Source organism: Pongo pygmaeus, chromosome 4 (assembly GCF_028885625.2).
Source record: "Pongo pygmaeus isolate AG05252 chromosome 4, NHGRI_mPonPyg2-v2.0_pri, whole genome shotgun sequence".
Lineage (NCBI taxonomy): Eukaryota > Metazoa > Chordata > Mammalia > Primates > Hominidae > Pongo > Pongo pygmaeus.
In genome coordinates, this window is record NC_072377.2 from 159,693,270 (window position 1) to 159,714,920 (window position 21,651).

The window sequence follows — 21,651 nt, forward strand, 5'->3', positions numbered from 1 at the left end:
TCTCCCTGCCTCAGCCTCCCAAATAGCTGGGATTACAGGTGCCCTCCACCACGCCCAGCTAATTTTTGTATTATTTAGTAGAGACGGGGTTTTGCCATGTTGGCCAGGCTGGTGTTGAATTCCTGACCTCAGGTGATCCGCCAGCCTCGGCCTCCCCAAGTGCTGGGATTACAGGCTCAGTGAGCCACCGCTCCCGGCCCCAAATCGACTGTTTTAGAGAAAGCAAACTGAGACACGCCATTTATTGAACGCTCTTTTCTATCTTCCTCGGTGCGGAGTGTTTTTCCAATTATTAACTATTTAATCTTCACAAGCTCACGACAGTCATTCGTAACCTAATTTTGCAGATAAGAAGCTAGACACTCATTTGGAGGGGAGAAGAGGAGGATTGGAGTTCAGAAAGTGCATTTGATGCTCTTATCCCGGAGGCTGGAGCTAGTTCACCTCCCTGGAGAATAGCTTTTGGGAATCTCGTTTGAAATTGCCGCTCAAGGCCAGCTCAGCATCCAGCCTAGGAATTGGAAGGAGGATTTTGGAGAATCCCCTTAGGGGGAAATGTTAACAAGTGCAAAGTGAATAGTAGAAGCCCCTCTCCCCGTCACTAGGGGTACATTTGCCGTTCTCTTAACAGCCCTTCAAGTACAAGCATCTGGGACAAGAACTAGAACCATGCTTGGGGCAGCCCCCACGTCCTCTCGGGAACTGGTGGAGCGCTGGCGAGAGTGGCTGAGGGCGGCCCGCCGCCGACGCCGTGAGCAGGAAGCCGGCGCTTTGTCTGCTCTCCCACCGCGGAGAACACGAGGCGAGGCGCGCCCCAGCTGGTCACACGCTGCCCAGGGCCAGCGTCGGTCAAGAGCCCTCTCTTCAAGCAGGATTAAAAGGGAACCAAGGGGCTGGCAGAGGGGCCTCAGAAGCTCCTGGGCGAGGCCTGAGCCCGTGGGTCTCGACACTAAAATCTGGCGAGCTCCCCGAGCGTCCGCAAAGGTTTTGGAGCTCTGAAGAGCCCGGCGACGCCTGCGCTGGCCAGGCGCAGTGCCCACGGGAGGCGCCGTCCTCTTTGTAACTCGAGCAGACCCTGGCGGGCCAGTTGCTATGGCAATGTTCCTCGCTCTGCTCGGTGAGGCCGGGAGGTAGGCGGGCCTTGGCGGACGTCACCCACACTCGGCTTTGGGGAGCCGCCCCACCCCCAAACTAATTGTTTGCCAGAAAGGAACCGTAAGATAGATGCTTTGTAAATGAGGCATCTACGGGGCCATATTAGAACAGAAAGCCGCGACAGCCTCTTTCTCCGTCAGCCTCGCCACAAATCCCTTCGTGCCAACGATTTTAACGGTCCTTCAAAGCCAGGAGGAGGGGGCGTGGTAATTCGAGGGGTTTGTTCGAAGGGCCACGCCCTTTCCTCGGCGTTTGGATTTTTCCAGGCCGCGCCCACGGCGGGGGGGGGGGGGGCTAGTTCTAGACCACGCCCCTTCCTTGTTCGCGCGGAAAGAGGACCAAAATGGAGGAGTAAGAATCATGATTAAATTGAGCGCGCGCAACTAATCACGCGAAGAGTGCCGCGAGCGGGCCGTCTTCCGCAAGCGTGCTTCGAGGCCTCCACGCCCCACCTATTCGGCGGCGCCCTGTTACTTCTGCGCCTGCGCGCTGCTTCCCGCGAGCTCACGGGCAGAGTGAACACGCACGGAGTCGCAGGGGCGCGCAAAGGGGGTGGAGCGGGCGTGACCAGGCGCGCGCGCGTCTGGAGTGACTCTAGAGAGCAGGCGAGTCGGGCGGATCGGGTGGGTAGAGTGGTGCCGTCCGGTTGTTTGGTGGGAGGCACGTAAGACCGCTCTGGGCACGGGGGCGCTCATCTCACTGGCTCGTTCGGTTCTAGGAGCTGATCCGGGGTAGAGAGAAGAGAGCTCCGGGTCAGGGGCTGCCGTCGTCGCCGCCGTCGGGGAGTCAGCCCGCCACCCCGCCACCCCGCCAGCCCGCCAGCCCGCCAGCCAGCGCTTCGCGGACCCTGCCTGTCACGGTAAGCGGGCCTGCGCTTACCGGAAAGAGGCGCGTAAGATGAAAGAGTGTTAGAGACCACTGGGGGTCTGTAGGGGGAAGGGAAGTGGGGGCGTGTGTAAGGGGCAGGGTGTGTGAGGAAGAGAGGAACCCCAGCAAAGAGTAGTAATAATAATGGCCACCGCCACACGATAATATTCGAGTGATATGTGCGGGGACTTTACAAAGTACCTCATATGCTTCACTTTAACTTCTACTCCAATCCTCCGAGGTGCGTACTATTATCAAACCCATTTTACAAGATAGGAAAACTGAGGCACGAAATAGGTTAAGTAGCTTATGCAAGGACACACAACTACTACGTGGCCTGGCCTGGCTTCGAACTTTGTTATCTTAGTCCTAAGGCCCGTAGTTTTAACTTTGCTTTACCAAACAAACAAAAACAGAAGAAGAATGGCGTGTCAGGAGGAGGAGGACTGAATGTGATTTGAAGTGGAAGGATGATGATAAACGAGAAGAGAATGATGATGGGAGACAGAGTAGTGGGGAGGAGGACCTGAATTTGGAATCTTGCTGGCCTCCCCCCTCCTAAATCGCCGCCTCCTCCTTAGTTCTTGCGGCCCCACAACTTTTTCTTGGTGTTCTATGGCTTTATGAATGGAGGAGCCAACTCACAGACCTGGGCCATTCGGGTGGTTTTAAGAAGTTTGAACTGCGGTTCAGTTCAGGGCAGTGCCTTGAGACACTGTGTTTGGAGGTAAGGGAGGGTCAGAGGATCCTCTTAAACGCTGCTGCTATTTATTTCTTCAAATGTGCCACTTCCTTTTCTATCTTATCTATGCACGGCAAAGCCTTTGTTCAGTCCTCTAGAATAGGGAAGTGATGTTTATTGTTTCCTTGTACACTTGGGCTTAAACAAAATCAGACTCAACATTTCTTTTCCCGAGCAAGGCCTTGATTGCTTGCAGAGAAAACTTTCCTGTGGCTTTATCATTAGTTGCCCTTCAGAGCTTTCCTGTGTAAATAAGGAGCTATGTTTTGGAGAAGTTTACACTGTAGATCAACGGGAGCGATCTGAACATACTGCACTGCAGGTCAAGACAGAGCAGGGACTTCAGTAATTCATAGGTGTGAGTGTGTTTGTGAAAACCTTTCCCTCTTGCACAATTTTCTGTGTAGCTCATGTGGGAGTCAAGTTTTTAAGTCAGCCCGTGAGGCAAACATTGTATGTAACAAAAATTAATTCCTAGGAAGGTGCAATGCTTGAGATTAGCATCCTGTTTCTGACTACATCCTGGACGATTTTTCCTTCAGTTTTGAAACTTGTTACTGTTGCTTTGGTTGTAACCCAGATAAGTAATTAGATTACCTTTAGGGGCTGTGTTGTGCAAATAAGCATATTTGAAAGCCATAGAGTTGTGATGCGCTGTGAGATGCTTGCCCTGAGGAGGCTTAAAAGGAGGAAGACAAACCCCTATCTTAGGCTCATTTTGGAGCATGTGCTTACAAAGTGGAAAGTGGCAGGCAGAATTGCTGGTATGATGATGATGATGATTATTTTTTTGAGACGTGCTCTTGCTCAGTTGCTGAGGCTGGAATGCAGTGGCGTAATCACAGCTCACTGCTGCAGCCTTGACTTCCTGGGGCTCAAGTGATCCTCCCAGCTCAGTCTCCTGAGTAGCTGGAACTACAGGCACACACTACAATGCCTGGCTAAGTTTTTGTACTTTTTGTAGAGACGGGGGTCTCACTTTGTTGCCCAGGCTGGTCTTGAACTCCTGGGCTCAAGTGATTCTGCAGCCTCAGCCTCTCAAAAGTGCTGGGATTACAGGTGTGAGCCACTGCCCTTATCCTGCTGGTATTTAAGTTGCTATTTTATTTTATTTTTTGACCAGCAAATGCAGTAATTTGACTTGCTAAATTAAATGTGCATAGTGCGATTCCGCTTTAATTTTTGAGTGGCACCACATTCAGGGGCTTGCAAACTATTGTTTACTTCCCCACAGATCCTAGCTAACTTTGGAGCAAAAATGGCTTACATATTTTTGCCAACTGTCTGGCTTTGGCAGTCCCCATGTATATATCAGATATGTCTAATAGTGGTTAGCTTTTTAAAAACCAATTCTCTTTTAAAGGTGGAAGTTAAAGGCATCTCTTGGTTGTGTGGGTTTTGTTGTTGTTGTTGTTGCTTTTGCTTTTACGGAAACATCTCTCAAAAACTCAGGAGTGATACACCCACTTCCTCCAAAGTAGTTATGGTTATGTTTGAAATGACACCAAAAATGAAGGATATTATTTCAGTTAGGGAAATAAGGAAGTACCACCGATTTAACATTATATGGGTATAGAAAATGGTTTTAAGGGCTTTTGCAGGGGAGAAATCTTAAGCAAGTTTAGGAATCTAAAATTCTGAGTCGCAACATTTTCTGAATTATGGTCAGATAGTGGAATTTACTCCACATTCATTCTGAACGTTTCTCTTTTCCTGATCTTTATTGTTCTTTTGCAAGCCTGTAATAGAATAAAAACAAGAGAATAAATTTATTCTGGCTTTAAGAAGTTTCTACTATGTTTTTGGGGGGAGATACCACATAGTCTACTTAAGTTTAATTACTATAATTACAGAGAAAAATCTGTAGAAGTATAGGATACCTTGAATAAGTGGAATCTTCAAGGTTTGCTGGCAAACCAACAGTTTGATTTCTCAGAAGTTTCTTAGAGAAATTATGCCAGTTTTGTTTTGCTCCAGATTCTCATTGTTGCATCTGCCAATCTTGAAAATAGGAAGGAAAGATTTTCCTTGCTCTGTCCTTTGGGAACCACTTACATTCGTTTTACTGTTTCTAGGAAATTTTATTTAAATATATACATTAGAGCCCACTATTGTGTTGTGGATCCATGCAGTGGGCTTGCCTTAGAAGTAAATGAATTTATGATAAGCTCTTTTTTGTTTGTTTGTTTGTTTGTTTTTGAGATGGAGTCTCGCTCCGTCGCCCAGGCCGGAGTGCCCTGGCGCAATCTTGGCTCACTGCAGCCTCCGCCTCCTGGGTTCAAGCGATTCTCCTGCCTCAGCCTCCTGAGTAGCTGGGACTGCAGGCGCGTGCCACCACAGCCAGCCAATGTTTTGTATTTTTAGTAGAGACGGAGTTTCACCGTGTTAGCCAGGATGGTCTCTATCTCCTGACCTTGTGATCCGCCCGCCTCGGCCTTCCAAAGTGCTGAGATTACAGGTGTGAGCCACCACGCCCGGCTTTTTTGTGTTTTTATAACCAGGCCTTGTACGTTGTTTGCCAAATAATAACAGCATTAGTCAGAGACTCAATCATGTTGAATTTTTTCTCACAGAATACTTTCCCCTCCCTGATTTTTCTCCTGGAAAATACACCATGAATCATTCTGTTTCTGGTTGAATGATTTATACCAGCCATCTTTAGTCCTACTGTTGAATTCCTGCATAGTTTCTTTTTAATTTATGTGTTTAAAAGTAAATACTGGCCGGTGGGTCACGAGGTCAGGAGTTCAAGACCAGCCTGACCAATATGGCGAAACCCCATCTCTACTAAAATACAAAAATTAGCTGGGCGTGGTGGCGTGCACCTGTAGTCCCAGCTACTTGGGTGGCTGAGGCAGAAGAATCACTTGCACCCAGGAGGCGGAGGTTGCAGTGAGCCAAGAGTGCACCACTGCACTCTAGCCTGGGTGACAGAGTGAGACTCCATCTCAAAAAAAAAAAAAGGTAAATACTAACTAAAATTCTGATTTTCATTGTGGTTTTTAGGGTTCAGATTAGCAAGTGGGATTGTTTTTTACCACTTAAATCCCTCACTTCATGCTCTGTTTGCACAAATCTAAAGAGGCACTGGTGTATCTAAAGAAGCACTGGTATTGTTTATTGCCTCTAGTTGTATTTGACTTTGGGATTGTAGAGAAAAATAATTTCCTTTTGTGGGATGGGGGAAGAATCCCATGCCAGTATTCATCATATGGGTACAAAGGCTTGAGTGTGAGAGTTTAGGTCCACATTCTTTCAGGCTTTCAGAGATCTCAGGTACATTGAAAATGGCTAAGGTGATTCCTGTAGGACTGTTTCCATGATTTGGTCTCTGTGCAAAGTGATGTGAAAGTCATGGATAAGGTCATATTTGTGGTAACGGGATTATTTTGGTCTAGTCTACAGAGAGCTGAAAAACTAGGGTAGTGGTTTCACTTCTGTGGCAGAGGACTGCTGGGCAGAAGTTTCAATAACTTCAGTTTCTTCAAGAAAGAACCGTGTGTGTGTGCGTGCGTGTGTGTGTGTGTGTGTGTGTGTGTGTTGACAAAGTTTCCCCGTCATATAAAATGGAGAATAAATATAATCTTAATGTTTTAAACTAATGAAGTGATTGTAAAATATTATTTTGATGCCTTTGTTTTGTTGACATCTTATGTGTGTGTAAACTTACATGATTTTAAAATGTTTTAAAATCTAGATCAGACCAAACATTGTCTGGCTTGCACTGTAAAACTAGTTAGCTGAAGACGACTTCTCAGGTTTCTTCAGGATGCCTGCAGCACTTGTGGAGAATAGCCAGGTTATCTGTGAAGTGTGGGCCAGTAATCTAGAAGAAGAGATGAGGAAGATCCGAGAAATCGTGCTCAGTTACAGTTATATTGCCATGGTAAGGAGCTCTACTCTGACTCACCTTCTTTTTTACTTTTAGAGATGGGGTCTTGCTCTGTTGCCCAGGCTGGAGTGCAGTGGCTATTCACAGATGCAGTCATAGCTCACTGCAGCCTTGAACTCCTGGGCTCAAGCAGTCCTCCCACCTCACCTTCCCAGGTTGCTGGGACTGCAGGCTCGTACCACTATGCCCAGCTTGACTCACCTTATATGGATGGGTTTAGGGAATGTTTAATTTGAGATTTTGAAAAGAATGGGTATGTTCCACTAAAGCCATTGTAAATTAAACCGGATGGAAGGTTGTGTTGCTTTATGAAATATCAAGGTAGCCAGTGTCTCTGAGAAGGATATAACCTCTAGTATCTTAGATTTTTTATAACATTATTCTGTTTGAAAGTCTTTAAAGCAGAAGTTACGTCAACCCCTAGGGCCTAGCTGTTCCAGAGATATGGTGAATTTGACTATACAATGTTTATTCAAAATTTTAAAAATTTATTGCCAGCATTTAAAAGTCAATAGAACTCACTTGAATTCTGGATTTCTGGCATCTCTGAAAAAAAATAGGAAGATCTGGCAATATATGCTATCCACCCCTGCCTGACACTGGCTGGAGAGAGAGATGAGTATTGTGGTAATATTAAGGGCCTGCTGTAGAGGGGCATGTGCTCTCTGTTTTACTCCAGTCCCTATTACTTGTACTATTTTCATACCTAGCTGACTTTACTCCTTTACATTAGCTGCTTGGAGTTTGTGACTTCTGCTTTAGAAATTATAGAGTTGGCCGGGTGCGGTGGCTCACACCTGTAATCCCAGCACTTTGGGAGGCCGAGACGGGCGGATCACGAGGTCAGGAGATCGAGACCATCCTGGCTAACACGGTGAAACCCTGCCTCTACTAAAAATACAAAAAATTAGCCGGGCGTGGTGGCGGGCGCCTGTAGTCCCAGCTACTCGGGAGGCTGAGGCAGAGAATGGCGTGAACCCGGGAGGCAGAGCTTGCAGTGAGCCAAGATCGTGCCACTGTACTCCAGCTTGGGGGACAGAGCGAGACTCCGTCCCAAAGAAAAAAAAAAAGAAATTATAGAGTTAAGTCTTTAGCTTGGTATTCAGAACTCCTTCCAGTCTTTTCACTCAAGCTAAGCCTGTCTCTTAATATTTTTTTCTGAATGGCTGTTTCACTTCCCTGTATTTGTATTTTTATTCATATATTGTTCTCTACCTAGAATGTTCTTAATTGACTACATATCTACCTGTAGTTACTCAACTCTTTCTATTGACATTCTGCTTATTTAGGATCAAGTTGTTGTGCAAAGCTTCATGATTTTAGTGCTTCTTCAGTAGATATCAACAAGATCAGTATTTTAAGATAGGATTTTGGCCGGGTGTGTTGGCTGATGCCTGTAATCTGTGCACTTTGGGAGGCCGAGGCAGGTGGATCACTTGAGACCAGCCTGGGCAACATGGTGAAACCCCATCTCTACAAAAAATACAATAATTAGCTGGGCGTGGTGGCATGCACCTGTAGTTCCAGCTACTTAGGGAGGCTGAGGTGGGAGGATTGATTGCACCTGTGAGGTTGAGGCTGTAGTGAGCTGTGATTGTGCCACTGCTCTCCAGCCTGGGTGACAGAGACAGACCAACCCTATCTCAAAAAAACACAAAAAGAATTTTGTGCCCAAGTTTGGGGCTTGTCACATAACTTTTATAAATGGAGGTAAAATTTTATTTATGAATTACCAATTCAGCATCCACTGTTTTCTGAAACCTTGTGATGAGAGACTTTTTCCTTTTCCAGGACACAGAATTTCCAGGTGTTGTGGTGCGACCAATTGGTGAATTTCGTAGTTCCATAGATTACCAGTATCAGCTTCTGCGGTGCAATGTTGACCTTTTAAAAATTATCCAGCTGGGCCTTACATTCACAAATGAGAAGGGAGAGTATCCTTCTGGAATCAATACTTGGCAGTTCAATTTCAAATTTAATCTTACGTAAGTGATTTCTAAATAAATGCGTTAATTTTAAGTTTTGTTTTCACTGAATCCAGGTAGGTGTTGGATAGAGCGGTCAAGCAGAGGACGGAACAGGGAATCTCAGCAAGTGAAGTCCTGCTTAAAGAACTGCAGCAGCTCAACAATGAAAAGATAAACAACCCAACTAGAAATGTGCAAAAGATAGACTTTTCTTGAAAGATAATGTATAGATGGCCAGTAAGCACATGAAAAGATGCTCAACGTCATTAGTCATGAGAGAAATGCAAATTAAACCCACATTGGGATACCACTTCACACCCACTAGAATGGCTATAGTGAAAAAGACATAATAAATGTTGTTGAGGGTGTGGAGAAAATTGGAACCCTCATACATTGCTGCTGGGAATATAGAATTTTGGGGGAAATTCTGGAAAATAGTTTTGCATTTCCTGAAAAGGTTAAACATAGAGTTGCCATATGACCTAGCAATTCCACTCCTAGGCAGTGGAAAATTCCATGGTATGTATATACCACATTTTGTTTATTCATCTGTTGATAGACACGTGGGTTTTTTCTACGTCTTGGCTGTTGTGAATATTGCTGCTATGAACATGGGTGTGCAAATATTTCTTCAAGGTCTTGCCTTCAGTTCTTTTGGATATATGCCCAGGAATTTTCAAAGAAAATTTCGGGGAGACTGTCATTTTGCTGATTGCATAAAGTGATGTTAGTGTACTTCCTATCGTATCCTGCTTTGTTTAACTGGGCATCGGGAGTGTTTCATGATTTAGGAGTAATCTTTTTTTCCTGTCAAGACAGGGTCTCGCTTTGTCATCCAGGCTAGAGTGCAGTGGTGCGAACATGGCTCACTGCAGCCTCAATCTCCCAGGCTCAGCTGATCCTCCCACGTCAGCCCCCTAAGTAGCTGGGACTACAGGTGCATGCCACCATGCCCAGCTAATTTTTTGTAGAAAGTGATCAGCCCCCTTTGGCCTCCCAAAGTGTTGGGATTATAGGTGGAGCCATTGTGCCTGGAAGGAGTAATTTTTTTATTGTTGTTCGTATGTTTTGGAAATTTCCTTGAGGTTCAAGTAATTTTGGGAGATCATCTGGATCTTTCCTTTAACTGCATTTTTTAGTTTATTGAAAGCCTGTAGTTTGTACCATAAAAATAATATAATACAAGGAAGAAAAATGAGTAATTTCACTGAGTAGTTTGAGTATGTTTGGGTTTAAAATAATGTTTACTTGCAGCCGGGCGTGGTGGCTCACACCTGTAATTCCAGCACTCTGGGAGGCCGAGGTGGGTGGATCACTGGATCACTTGAGGCCAGGAGTTCAAGACCAGCCTGGCCAATGTGGTGAAACCCTATCTCTACTAAAAATAAAAAAATTAGTGGGGTATGCTGGCGGGTGCCTGTAGTCCCAGCTACTCAGGAGGCTGAGGTGGGAGAACCTCTTGAACCCGTGAGGTGGAGGCTGCAGTGAGTTGAGATTGTGCCACTGCACTCCAGCCTAGGTGACAGAGTGAGACTCTGCCTCAAGAAAAAGAAAAAAAAAATGTTTACTTGGGATTGAAGCCTAGTTATAATAAGCAAAACAAAAAAATAATGTTTATTTAAGTGGAAAAGAAACTTGTGATTCAACACTGGTTTTAATTTAGTGGAAAAAAATCAAGATTGCAGTGGTTTTCTTGTTGTCTAACCCAAGTTTATATGAAAAGCAAGTGAAAGTCAGTGGAATAGGAGTTGTTTAGCTTATTTCCTTACTTTTGTGTTACATGGTATTATAAATAATTCCTGTGGTTGAATTAATGGATATATCTTTAGAGTGGAATATTATGCCAGTGTTACAATGGATGAGTATTGATTTGTAAAGATAGTCTGTGATGTAGAGATGTAAGGGATGTAGGTGTGTATGTGTAGATAGAGAAAATAGTCTGGAAAGATCTGTAAACAAAGGTGTTGTATCTATGGGGTAACCCGCATTATAAGACCATTAATTTTTTCAGTTTTTTTCATGACAGAGTCTTTTAGATAATCATCTGTATACCAAGTAATAACATGTTACAAGTTATTTAATTCTGTCATCTAGTAATTTTGATTAAGAGAAACTACAAGTAGCTCAAACAATTACACTAGTATTCATTGTTTGAACCATTAGCAGGAATAGACTACTTTAAGGCTGGCTGTTGCTTCACATGGGTTACAAATAACTATTTGCTACTTTTTCATAGATAAGGCCCCTGACCTTCATGGAAGCATTAGGGAAAAAGAAAACTTAATTTCTTTCTTTCTTCAAAGAACTTTTTTCCTTTCACTAGATATAAGAAAGAAAAAGTCAACAATGATACATGTGTTGCTTGAGCTAAAAGACAAGAAAACAGACAACACATACCCATTATATTTCTAAGAACTACGAGGTAAAGAGAAAAAAAAATTTTAATGTCCTTTTTAAAATATAAAAGCTTTAGTTAAGTTGCAAGTCTGTACAAAGAAGCTAGATTTGCTACTCTCCAAGAAGTAAAGGGACCTGCTATGTAATATACAGAAATCATTTACTTCCTTTCCTTTTCTTTCTTTTTGTTTTTTGAGACGGAGTCTTGCTCTGTCACCCAGGCTAGAGTGCAGGGGCACAATCTCAGCTCACTGCAACCTCCGCCTCCCGGGTTCAAGCAGTTCTCCTGTCTCAGCCTCCCGAGTAGCTGGGATTACAGATGCCCACCACCATGCCTGAATAATTTTTGTATTTTTCTAGTAGAGACGGGTTTCACCATGTTGGCCAGGCTGGTCTTGAACTCCTGACCTGTGATCCGCCCGCCTTGGCCTCCCAAAGTGCTGAGATTACAGGCATGAGCCACCACGCTCCACCTATTTACTGCTTTTCCTTTTCTTTTTTTTTTTTTTTTTTGAGGTAGTGTCTTGCTTTGATCTTGGCTCACTGCAACGTTTCTGCCTCCCAGGTTCAAGCAATTCTCTGCCTCAGCCTCCCAAGTAGCTGGGATTACAGGTGCCCACCACCATGCCTGGCTAACTTTTGTATTTTTAGTAAAGACGGGGTTTCACCATCTTGGCCAGGCTCATCTTTAACTCCTGACCCTCATGATCCACCCACCCCGGCCTCCCAAAGTGCTGGGATTACAGGTGTGAGCCACTGCACTTGACCTATTTACTTCATTTTCATAAGAATATAACTTGAGCTTTGCCAAAGCTTTATGTTCCCTGAGGGCATCTAAAACGTCAGTTCACGGAACAGGCACTTCTTTCTCCCACTCCTTTACATTTATGCTGTAGTTTTCATGGATTTCTGGCCAGTGTCACAGACAGTGGCCAAGAGGCTATTCAAGCCTTGTTCTGCCAGAAGTAGGTCTGGAGGCTGTCCTCTTCTGGGCTTCCTATGCCACTTGAGTGCTGCAGCTACTGGGATTCCAGGGCTGTGGCTTCCTTGGCCTGGACCACTTCCTCCCTCTGCAGGTGGTACTGTTAAGTTTCATCCTCAGCTGCTCCTTTGATCTGCTTCAGCCTCTGGGTCTTTTGCTCACGGGCCTTGGATACCTTCTCAGTGGCACATTTCTCAGCCTGCAGCAGCTGCTGGATCCCCTGAGACTGACTGGCCATGGTGGCAGTGACTCTGAGACTGAGGCAGGCAGCCTGAATCAGCTGAAAGGCGCATCGGGTCATCTTAGCTGGCTGCCCACCATCTGTGCCTCAATATTTTTTTGTTGGTTGATTTTTTTTTTTTTTGAGATGGCGTTTCGCTCCTGTTGCCCAGGCTGGAGTGTGATGGTGCTTTCTCAGCTCACTGCAACCTCTGCCTCCCAGGTTCAAGTGATTCTCCCACCTCAGCATCCTGAGTAGCTGAGATTACAGGCATGTGCCACCACGCCCTGCTAATTTTGTATTTTTAGTAGAGATGGGGTTTCTCCATGTTGGTCAGGCTGGTCTCGAACTCCCGACCTCAGGTGATCTACCCACCTCAGCCTCCCAAAGTGCTGGGATTACAGGCGTGAACCACCGCACCCGGCCTTGTTGGTTTTTTTTTAAGTTTATTTATTTATTTTTTTGAGACAGAGTCTTGTTCTGTCTCCTAGGCTGGAGTACAGTGGTGCCATCTTGGCTCACTGCAGCCTTTGCCTCCTGGATTCAAGTGATTCTCATGTCTCACCTTCCTGAGTAGCTGGGATTCAGGGGCACGCCACCACGTCCAGCTAATTTTTGTTTTTTTTTGTGGGTTTTTTTTTTTTTTTTTTTTAAAGGGAGTCTCACTCTGTCATCAGGCTGGAGCGCAGTGGTGCGAGCTTGGCTCACTACAACCTCTGGCTCCCAGATTCAAGTCAGTCTGCTGCCTCAGGCTCCCAAGTAGCTGGGATTACAGGCGCACGCCACCATGCCCAGCTAATTTTTGTGTTTTTAGTAAAGACAGGGTTTCACCATGTCGGCCAGGATGGTCTTGATCTCTTGACCTCATGATCCGCCCACCTTGGCCTCCCAAAGTTCTGGGATTACAAGCATGAGCCACCATGCCTGGCCTAATTTTTGTATTTTTGGTAGAGACAGGGTTTTACCATGTTGGCCAGGCTGGTTTGAACTCTTGGCCTCAAGTGATCTGCCTGTCTCAGCCTCCCAAAGTGCTGGTATTACAGGTGTGAGCCGCCATGCCCGGCCTACTTATTTTATTTTTGAGACAGGATCTTGCTCTGTCACCCAGACTAGAGTGCAGTGGTGTGAGCCCCCTCCAGTTCTTGGCCTAAAGCAATCCTCTCACCTCAGCCTCCAGAGTAGTTGGGACTACAGGTGCATACCACCATGCCTGGCTAATCTTTGTGTGTGTGTGTGTGTGTGTGTGTGTTGTTGTTTTTTTTTTTTTAGACCGTCTTGCTCTGTCACCCAGGCTGGTCTGGAACTCCTGGCCTGAAGTGATCTTCCTGCCTTGGCCTTCCACAGTGCTGGGATTACAGGCGTGCACCACTGTGCCTGGTGGTTTTTTTTTGTTTGTTTTGTTTTTTTTTGTTTTTTAAATAATGAGCAAATGTATACGTATTATAATTAGGAAATTTAGTTTATGGAGGAAAATCTCATTTTTCTATCTGTCACAGAAATATGATGATCTACTTTGCATGCTTGTTTGAATGTTGGAAAGAGTGAATTGATCTATTAAGTTAGGAAAAGCATTTCAAAAATACTTGTACTATAATTATAAGGTGGTGGTAATATTGTGGCCACTACTTGTTTCATTATTCACCAGTTAATAAATAAACACCTTGTTTTTTAGAGAGGACATGTACTCCCAGGATTCCATAGATCTTCTTGCTAACTCAGGACTACAGTTTCAGAAGCATGAAGAGGAAGGGATTGACACACTGCACTTTGCAGAGCTGCTTATGACATCAGGAGTGGTTCTCTGTGACAATGTCAAATGGCTTTCATTTCATAGGTCAGTCCTAGGGAATATGTATTTCTTTCTCCGTTTGGGCTACACTGGAGCAGGGAATTGAATTCTTAGTCATTTTTGCAGTCCTGGTGACTGTTCTGTTCATCAGCAGCAGTCAGAAGTTGAATTGGTACTTGTTGCCCATGTTTCAGTTTTTCAGAAAACACTGGGGCTCATAAACTGGTTTGTTTCACACAGTATTTAGCTCTATCATGTGGCTATCAGTGGGTTTATTTCCAAGTGGGAATATGGTGGGTGGAGAGGGTCACAGTACTTGGTTATCTTTTAAATGGCTGTCCTGGAGTTTCTTAGGTACTTGAAAGCCAGATTCTCCTTATTTTAACTTCTCAGTACTTTTGGATTTTTGGTGAATCGAATCTACAGTTAAACTGCTTGGGTACTTTTTTAGATCTCCCATATTAGTCTGTTAGGTTGTTATTAGAAAGTTCAGATTATAGGCTGGGCACGGTGGCTCACATCTATAATCCCAGCACTTTGGGAGGCTGAGGAAGGCGGATCACCTGAGGTGATCCTCAGTTTGAGACCAGCCCGGCCACCATGGCAAAACCCTGTCTTTACTAAAAATACAAAAATTAGCCAGGTATGGTGGCAGCCGCCTGTAATCCCAGCTACTTGGGAGGCTGAGGCAGGGATAATTGCTTGAACCCGGGAGGTGAAGGTTGCAGTGAGCCGAGATCATGCCATTGCACTCCAGCCTGGGCAAGAGAGTGAGACTGTGTCTCAAAAAAAAAAAAAAAAAAAAAAAAAAAAGATTCAGATTATAGTACGATAAACTACTCAGAAAAAGTGAAAGTTCCTAACATGAAGTAGCATTTACAAGCTTTGAGAAATAAAATGGTTGAACACTGGGGCCTAATAACCGCTGCTTTTTTAACCTCTGTGGTTTATTCTCTCCTTGTAGTGGCTATGATTTTGGCTATATGGTAAAGTTGCTTACAGATTCTCGTTTGCCAGAAGAGGAACATGAATTCTTTCATATTCTGAACCTTTTCTTCCCATCCATTTATGATGTGAAATACCTGATGAAGAGTTGCAAAAATCTTAAGGTATATGATGTTTTTCTTAATACCAGTAACAAAAATAAGGACAGAAAAAAAGCTGACTTTGCTTTATTGTTATGTGTTCAGCATGCATTATTGAGTACTAGATGCTAGTGTGGTAGTAGACAGGGTATAATATAAAGCTGATTTGCTCAGATATTTGTGTGGTAACGATCTTTAACCTGGCCATGAAGGGAACCCTCTGCTTCTGTCATCTTAAGGCAGGCATTCTTCACTCGAGGCCCATGAACCTAATGAAAAGGTATAAATGCTGTTTGTTAGGGATGGGGTCTGTGGTATAACAGATTCTTAGAGGGGTTCTTAACTCTAGAAAGTTTTAGAACTTGGTACCCTAATAAATTGTTGACATAGAGCTTTGCTGTCTAGAATTAGAGTGGGATTTAGTATTTCCTCAGCCTTGCAATTCTGATTTTAAAGGCAGAGGTCTGGAAAAATTAACAACATGGAAAGGAGCAAAATGTAGGATGTAGCACAATATAGCGTCTGGAAAAAGGGAAGAAAAGAGCTAAAAAGAGGTTACTAAGGTCTGTTAAATAAATGGTCTGTCCCCACTTCTTGCTAGAATTTAGTGAACTCATAACTGCACATAGTTGACTCCAGTAGGGGCTTGTTGGGTTTGTAATATTATCTTTGTTCTCCATACATCTCCAGGGAGGTCTTCAGGAAGTTGCTGATCAGTTGGATTTGCAGAGGATTGGAAGGCAGCACCAGGCAGGCTCAGACTCACTGCTGACAGGAATGGCTTTCTTTAGGATGAAAGAGGTAAGCTTCCTCGAATGTGATCACAGGCCTCTCGACAGTAACTTGCTGAAGGCTAAGGAGGTAGTGGATGGTCTGTTGTGTGGGCTGAGGTTTGTTGAACGTTTATTTTTTATTTATTTATTATGTATTGTTTATTTTTTTTGAGATGAAGCCTTGCTCTGTCACCCAGGGTGGAGTGCAGTGGTGCGATCTCGGCTTACTGCAACCTCCGCCTCCCAGGTTCAAGCTTTTCTTCTGCCTCAGCCTCCCGAGTAGCTGGGATTATAGGTGCCTGCCACCATGCCCTGCTAATTTTTGTATTTTTAGTAGAGGCAGGGTTTCGCCATGTTGGCCAGGCTGGTTTCAAACTCCTGACCTCAGGTGATCTGCCTGCCTTGGCCTCCCAAAGTGCTGGGATTACAGGCGTGAGCCACTGTGCCTGGCCGAATATTTTGTATTTTTAGTAGACACGGGGTTTCACTATGCTGGCCAGGCTGGTCTCGAACTCCTGACCTCAGGTGATCCGCCTGGCTTGGTCTCCCAAAGTGCTGGGATTACAGGCATGAGCCACCACGCCCAGCCACATTGATTGTTTTTTTAGCAAGTTGATGGCCACTTTGAAAGTGGTTGTTTTTTGTTATGATATTCAGCATGTCACATGTTTGAGAGGCAAAAGCAGCATTCTGACGTGAAAGCCACTTTCCAGTAACCAAGTATTCTTGAGCACACCCAAGTTCAGAACTTGGTGTTCTTGGCAGCTCTAATCCTTTCAGTTATTTGCTTTTTTTCTGATTCCTGTAATAAAAATATATTTATTAGGCCACCTACTGACATGGTAAGTTCTGTTAATTATTATTAAATAAATACTATATTGAGTTTACTATAACCCCTTAGTAAAAATTAGACTCTTAATTTCTTCTTTTAGTTTCTTTACTCACTGACTCAGGTTTTAAAATATATTTGAAGATGTAGAAGGAGTAAGACACTGCTTTGAAAACTTAAAATATTGATTTTGTTGACACTTTTGAGGAACGGATCAGATTAATTGATCTGTAGACATGGATCTCCTTTTTAGAGCTAAGATTGTAGAGAGGGAGAATACATTTCCTCTTTGTTACTCTTAATTATAAACAACTGTTACCATGTGTTGGTAAATGTTCTAGGTCAGTGATTCTCAACTGGGGATGATTTTGCCCTGGAGGGTACATTTGTTAATATCTGTAGATGATTTTGGTTGTCACAATCTGGTGGGGGAAGGTGGTATGCTACCTGTCAGGAATGCTGCTAAACATCCTATGATACACTGGACAAGTTCCCCCAAATAATTATCCTGCCCCAGTAGTGCCACAGTGGAGAGATCTTGCTTTAAGTGCTTACTGTTCGTTATCTCATTCCTCATAATAACTCTATTATCCTGTTTTATAGATAGGGAACTGTGGCTTAAAAGGAGTTTAAATGACTTTGCCAAGGTCAAGTGAGTCCGGCTGAATCCACAACCCAAGCCCAGCCCATTGCTCTGCCTGTTAAAGAGAAGGGAGCAGTTGCATTAAACAGCAGCAGCCCAGAAATACTGGCAATAAAAGAATACATGGAAAGTATGTCTGTTCAGATAGGAGAGCCTTTCTCCTATAGAGAAAGGAGCATGAAAAGACTGCATTAAAAGGAAAGGTTTAGGCCGGGTGTGGTGGCTCACACCTGTAATCCCAGCACTTTGGGAGGCCGAGGCAAGTGGATCACTTGAGGTCAAGAGTTCGAGACCAGCCTGGCCAACATGGCGAAACCTGCCTCTATTAACAGTACAAAAATTAGCCAGGTGTGATGACATGCACCTGTAATCCCAGCTACTCAGGAGGCTGAGGCAAGGGAATCACTTGAGCCTGGGAGGCGGAGGTTGCAGTGAGTGAAACCCTGTCTCTCTTTTTTTTTTTTGAGACAGAGTCTTGCATTGTCACCCAGGCTGGAATGCAGTGGTGTGATCTCAGTTCACTGCAACCTCTGCCTCCCGGGTTCAAGCAATTCTCTGCCTCAGCCTCCCAAGTAGCTGGGATTACAGGTGTCCGCCACCATGCCTGGCTAATTTTTTGTATTTTTAGTAGAGATGGGGTTTCACCATCTTGGCCAGGCTGGTCTTGAACTCCTGACCTCATAATCCACCTACCTTGGTGCCCCAAATTGCTGGGATTACAGGCGTGAGCCACGGTGCCTGGCCGAGCCTTTCTATACTATTAGTTTTTTTTTCTAGTTTGGTATATTTTCAGGGCTTTAGGAAGGCTGGGAGGTGGTGATGTGGTAGTGGTTTTTTTCTTTTTTGAGATGGAGTCTTGCTGTGTTGCCCAGGCTGGAGTGCAGTGGTACGGCCTTGGCCCACTGCAACCTCTGCCTCCTGGGTGCAAGTGATTCTCCGCCTCAGCCTCCCAAGTAGCTGGGATTACAGGCGTGTGCCACCATGCCCGGCTTATTTTTGTACTTTTAGTAGAGATGGGGTTTTGCCATGTTGGCCAGGCTGGTCTCGACCTCCTGACCCCAAGTGATCTGCCCGCCTCAGCCTCACAAAGTGCTGGGATTCCAGGCGTGAACCATTGCGCCCGGCCAGATGTGATAGTATTTATATTTGTCATGACTTCTAGCATAATTCTCACCATGGTTCTCTGTCCCATTCTGCAGTTGTTTTTTGAGGACAGCATTGATGATGCCAAGTACTGTGGGCGGCTCTATGGCTTAGGCACAGGAGTGGCCCAGAAGCAGAATGAGGATGTGGACTCTGCCCAGGAGAAGATGAGCATCCTGGCAATTATCAACAACATGCAGCAGTGATGGCGCCAGGCTCTGCAGGATGGGCCTGATCCCAGAGTGGTGCTTACTGTGCTGACTGTGTACTTATCTTCCCCAAGAGAAAAATGCTTCTTTTGAGCACACTGTACCTACCATCTGCATTGAGCAGAAAGACTTTTGTTTTACTGAAGACAAAAGATGTCTTTATTTTAGACTCAGAAGAGAGGAGTTTGCTCTGAATTTGTAAATAAGTCTTCCCCATTCTTCATACTCGAGCCTCTCCTCTCTGGTTGCCTCCTGCCACCAGCATCCATGGCTCATTTGACACCTTTTTAAATATCCAGGACAAATCTGAAACAAACTAGTAAAATGTATATAACTCTTACCTGTTGTCATTCTTTTTCTTTTAAATTTGTTGCTAATCTCTGATAATGAAGATTCTTATTCTGATTCTCAGCTGAGCTGTGAGGGCTTCCAGGGAAAATGGAACAAAATGGTGTTCTTATGTAATGGGTTGTAGATACTGAGTCTTCCTTTCCTTTTCTGACCCTTCTCGAGGACGTTTGCTTTCCTCACACTTTTGTAGTCTTTCTTTACATATTACTATATGGAAATGAATTGCTCTGTGCTGAAATTTGAATACCAGATAATGAAACCTAAAAGCAAACAATTTTACTGATCTGTCTACCCTTCATTCATGAGAACTCCAGAATGAGTGTTGACCACTGAAGCATCTTTTAAGTCTGTGTTCCATTGTGCCATTCAGGTTTGCTGTCACATATGCATCATCTGAAATCATTTGAAATTTTTGTACAATAAAATATCCTGGATTTGATCCTGAAGGAAACTAGTAAGATCAGATTTTTGGGTCATGTCTGTTGTATTTTCAGTAATGTGATTTCAGATGGTCATCTGGATTCTCCCACTTCTCTTCTCCATTTCTCTACTTTTCCTTCCAGCAAACCTGAAACGTTAGGGAGATGGATTAATGTGAGTACCAGGAATGTGTCTTTAAAAAGCTAGAGTGGTTACATTTAATCAGGCAGTAAGATAATTTGGGTTCTTGAGTTGTTTTGGAGTAATATCCCACAACTGGGGTAGGAAGCTCAGGATTTTTTTTTTAAAGCTAGTCATTTCAAAAGCATATTGTATTTTTTTTGAATGACTACAGTATGGACAATTTCAAAAACCAAAACCCACTTTGGATTGGTGGAAATGAAAACTGGTAACTCACTCAAGTGAATGAATGGTCTTGCATTTTAAAAGCTTATGGAAAACTCAATTTGAAATGATTAGAAAATGTCAAGTATTATAAGCTGGTATTTAAGATGCTTGTAAATACTATTTATGTTTTTAATTTTGTAAAATAAAGGTTTCTTTTTAACCACTGGCATTGAGGTTTGGTCTTTCTTAGCTATGGATTGCTGGCTCTGGAAGATGGTCATTTGCCATCAGTGAAATAAGAGCATCTTGCCTCCATTGTCCCCAAGTTGGCTTACATACAAAATATCACTTGGGGGGGGGGCGGGTTTGGGAATAAAAAAAATACATATCACTTGGTAGGAAGCTTTTCATGAGCACCTGTGTAAATGGAATTGTCTCTTCATACTCAAGATTGTTGGGTCTTAATATTATAGAATTAAACCAGTCTAATATTTCCTGGGGTCACTCCATATATATGGTAGATTAGCTTGTTAATTAGTGGGATTCTTTTAAACAACCTGAACTTCGGATATCCTAGAGTTGGCTCAAGACTTTGTTTCCAGCCATTTCTATTGACACAAAATGTGGGGTTTTAAGAAATCTGGTACAGGGGCAGACACAGAATTGTGACTGGGAAGTTAACAAGAGATTTATCACTGTAATTTGTGGTGAAACAGCAGTCAGTGGTTCTCAACCAGGGTGCCCTGGCATGCTGGTGACTGTCAGCGCTATGCAGATACCCTTCCAAATTTGAATTAAAGCAGGACATTTAATATTTTCTACAATTAAGGACTTACATGTCAGGAGAAATGCTGAGATAAAGGGTTGAGGAACTCAGTGTTGAGTGTGGGGTTTGGTCATTGCAATGTGAGAGTTAAGAGCTTAGAGTAGTGCTTTAGCAAGAAAGAGCACAAGTCTATTAGAACTGGCAAGAACTTTGTGTGTATGAGTGCATATAGGTCTATGTGAGTGCTCATCCTCAAAAAGTGATGGCACTGTAGGGTAACCAAGAGAATCACTTCAGGTGTAATTCTTTTGAGGTTTAGACAGGGTCTCACTCGGTCATCCAGGCTGGAGTGCAGTGGCATGATCTTAGATCACTGCACCCTCACCCTCCTGAGTAGCTGGGACTACAGGTGCATGCTACCATGCCCAGCTAATGTTTATATATTTTTAGTAGCGACGGGGTTTCACCATGTTGGGCAAGCTGGTCTCAAACTCCTGACCTCAAGTGATTTGCCTGCCTTGGCCTCCCAAAGTGTTTACAGGCATGAGCCACCGTGCCTGGCTTGTAATTCTTTTTTTTTTTTTTTGAGACAGAGTCTTGTTCTGTCACCCAGGCTGGAGTGCAGTGGCATGATCTTGGCTCACTGCAACCTCTGCCTCCCAGGTTCAAGCAATTCTCCTGCCTCAGCCTCCCAAATAACTGGTGCCAGAAACAATCAGTTCCTCTTCAAACTTCTTTGTTTCTTTTGGCAACTAATGTCCTTTCACATTGCTAGAAAAGATACATTCTTGTTCTCTAAACAAGCCTTTCCATCTTTGCCATGCCTAAACATGCCCAAATATGCCTTAACGGACAATCCCTCCCTCCCCTCCTTTCTTTACAAGTTATGCATTTAGGCCGGGCACAGTGGCTCACACCTGTAATCCCAGCACTTTGGGAGGCCGAGGCGGGTGGATCACAAGGTCAGGAGATTGAGACCATCCTGGCTAATACAGTGAAACCCCGTCTCTACTAAAGACACAAAAAATTAGCCGGGCATGGTGGCTGGCGCCTGTAGTCCCAGCTACTCGGGA

General features: G+C 44.2%; 1 protein-coding gene across 10 annotated transcripts; it reads left to right on the forward strand.

Moving 5' to 3' along the window:
- Positions 1-1,555: 1,555 nt before the first annotated feature.
- Positions 1,556-20,041, forward strand: CNOT8 (CCR4-NOT transcription complex subunit 8). Of its 10 annotated transcripts, none has more exons than XM_063665305.1 (7): positions 1,556-1,778; positions 1,874-2,014; positions 8,448-8,641; positions 13,895-14,056; positions 14,976-15,120; positions 15,787-15,897; positions 18,541-20,041. In XM_063665305.1, the coding sequence occupies exons 4-7, from the start codon at positions 13,902-13,904 to the stop codon at positions 18,688-18,690; spliced, it is 561 nt and encodes a 186-aa protein (XP_063521375.1). In that variant the 5' UTR covers positions 1,556-1,778; positions 1,874-2,014; positions 8,448-8,641; positions 13,895-13,901; the 3' UTR covers positions 18,691-20,041. The 10 variants fall into 10 exon arrangements, with proteins under 10 accessions (XP_063521375.1, XP_054343179.1, XP_063521376.1 ...); XM_054487204.2 differs by having other exon boundaries at positions 1,556-1,760; XM_063665303.1 differs by lacking the exon at positions 1,556-1,778 and adding an exon at positions 6,462-6,650 and having other exon boundaries at positions 1,811-2,043.
- Positions 20,042-21,651: the final 1,610 nt, after the last annotated feature.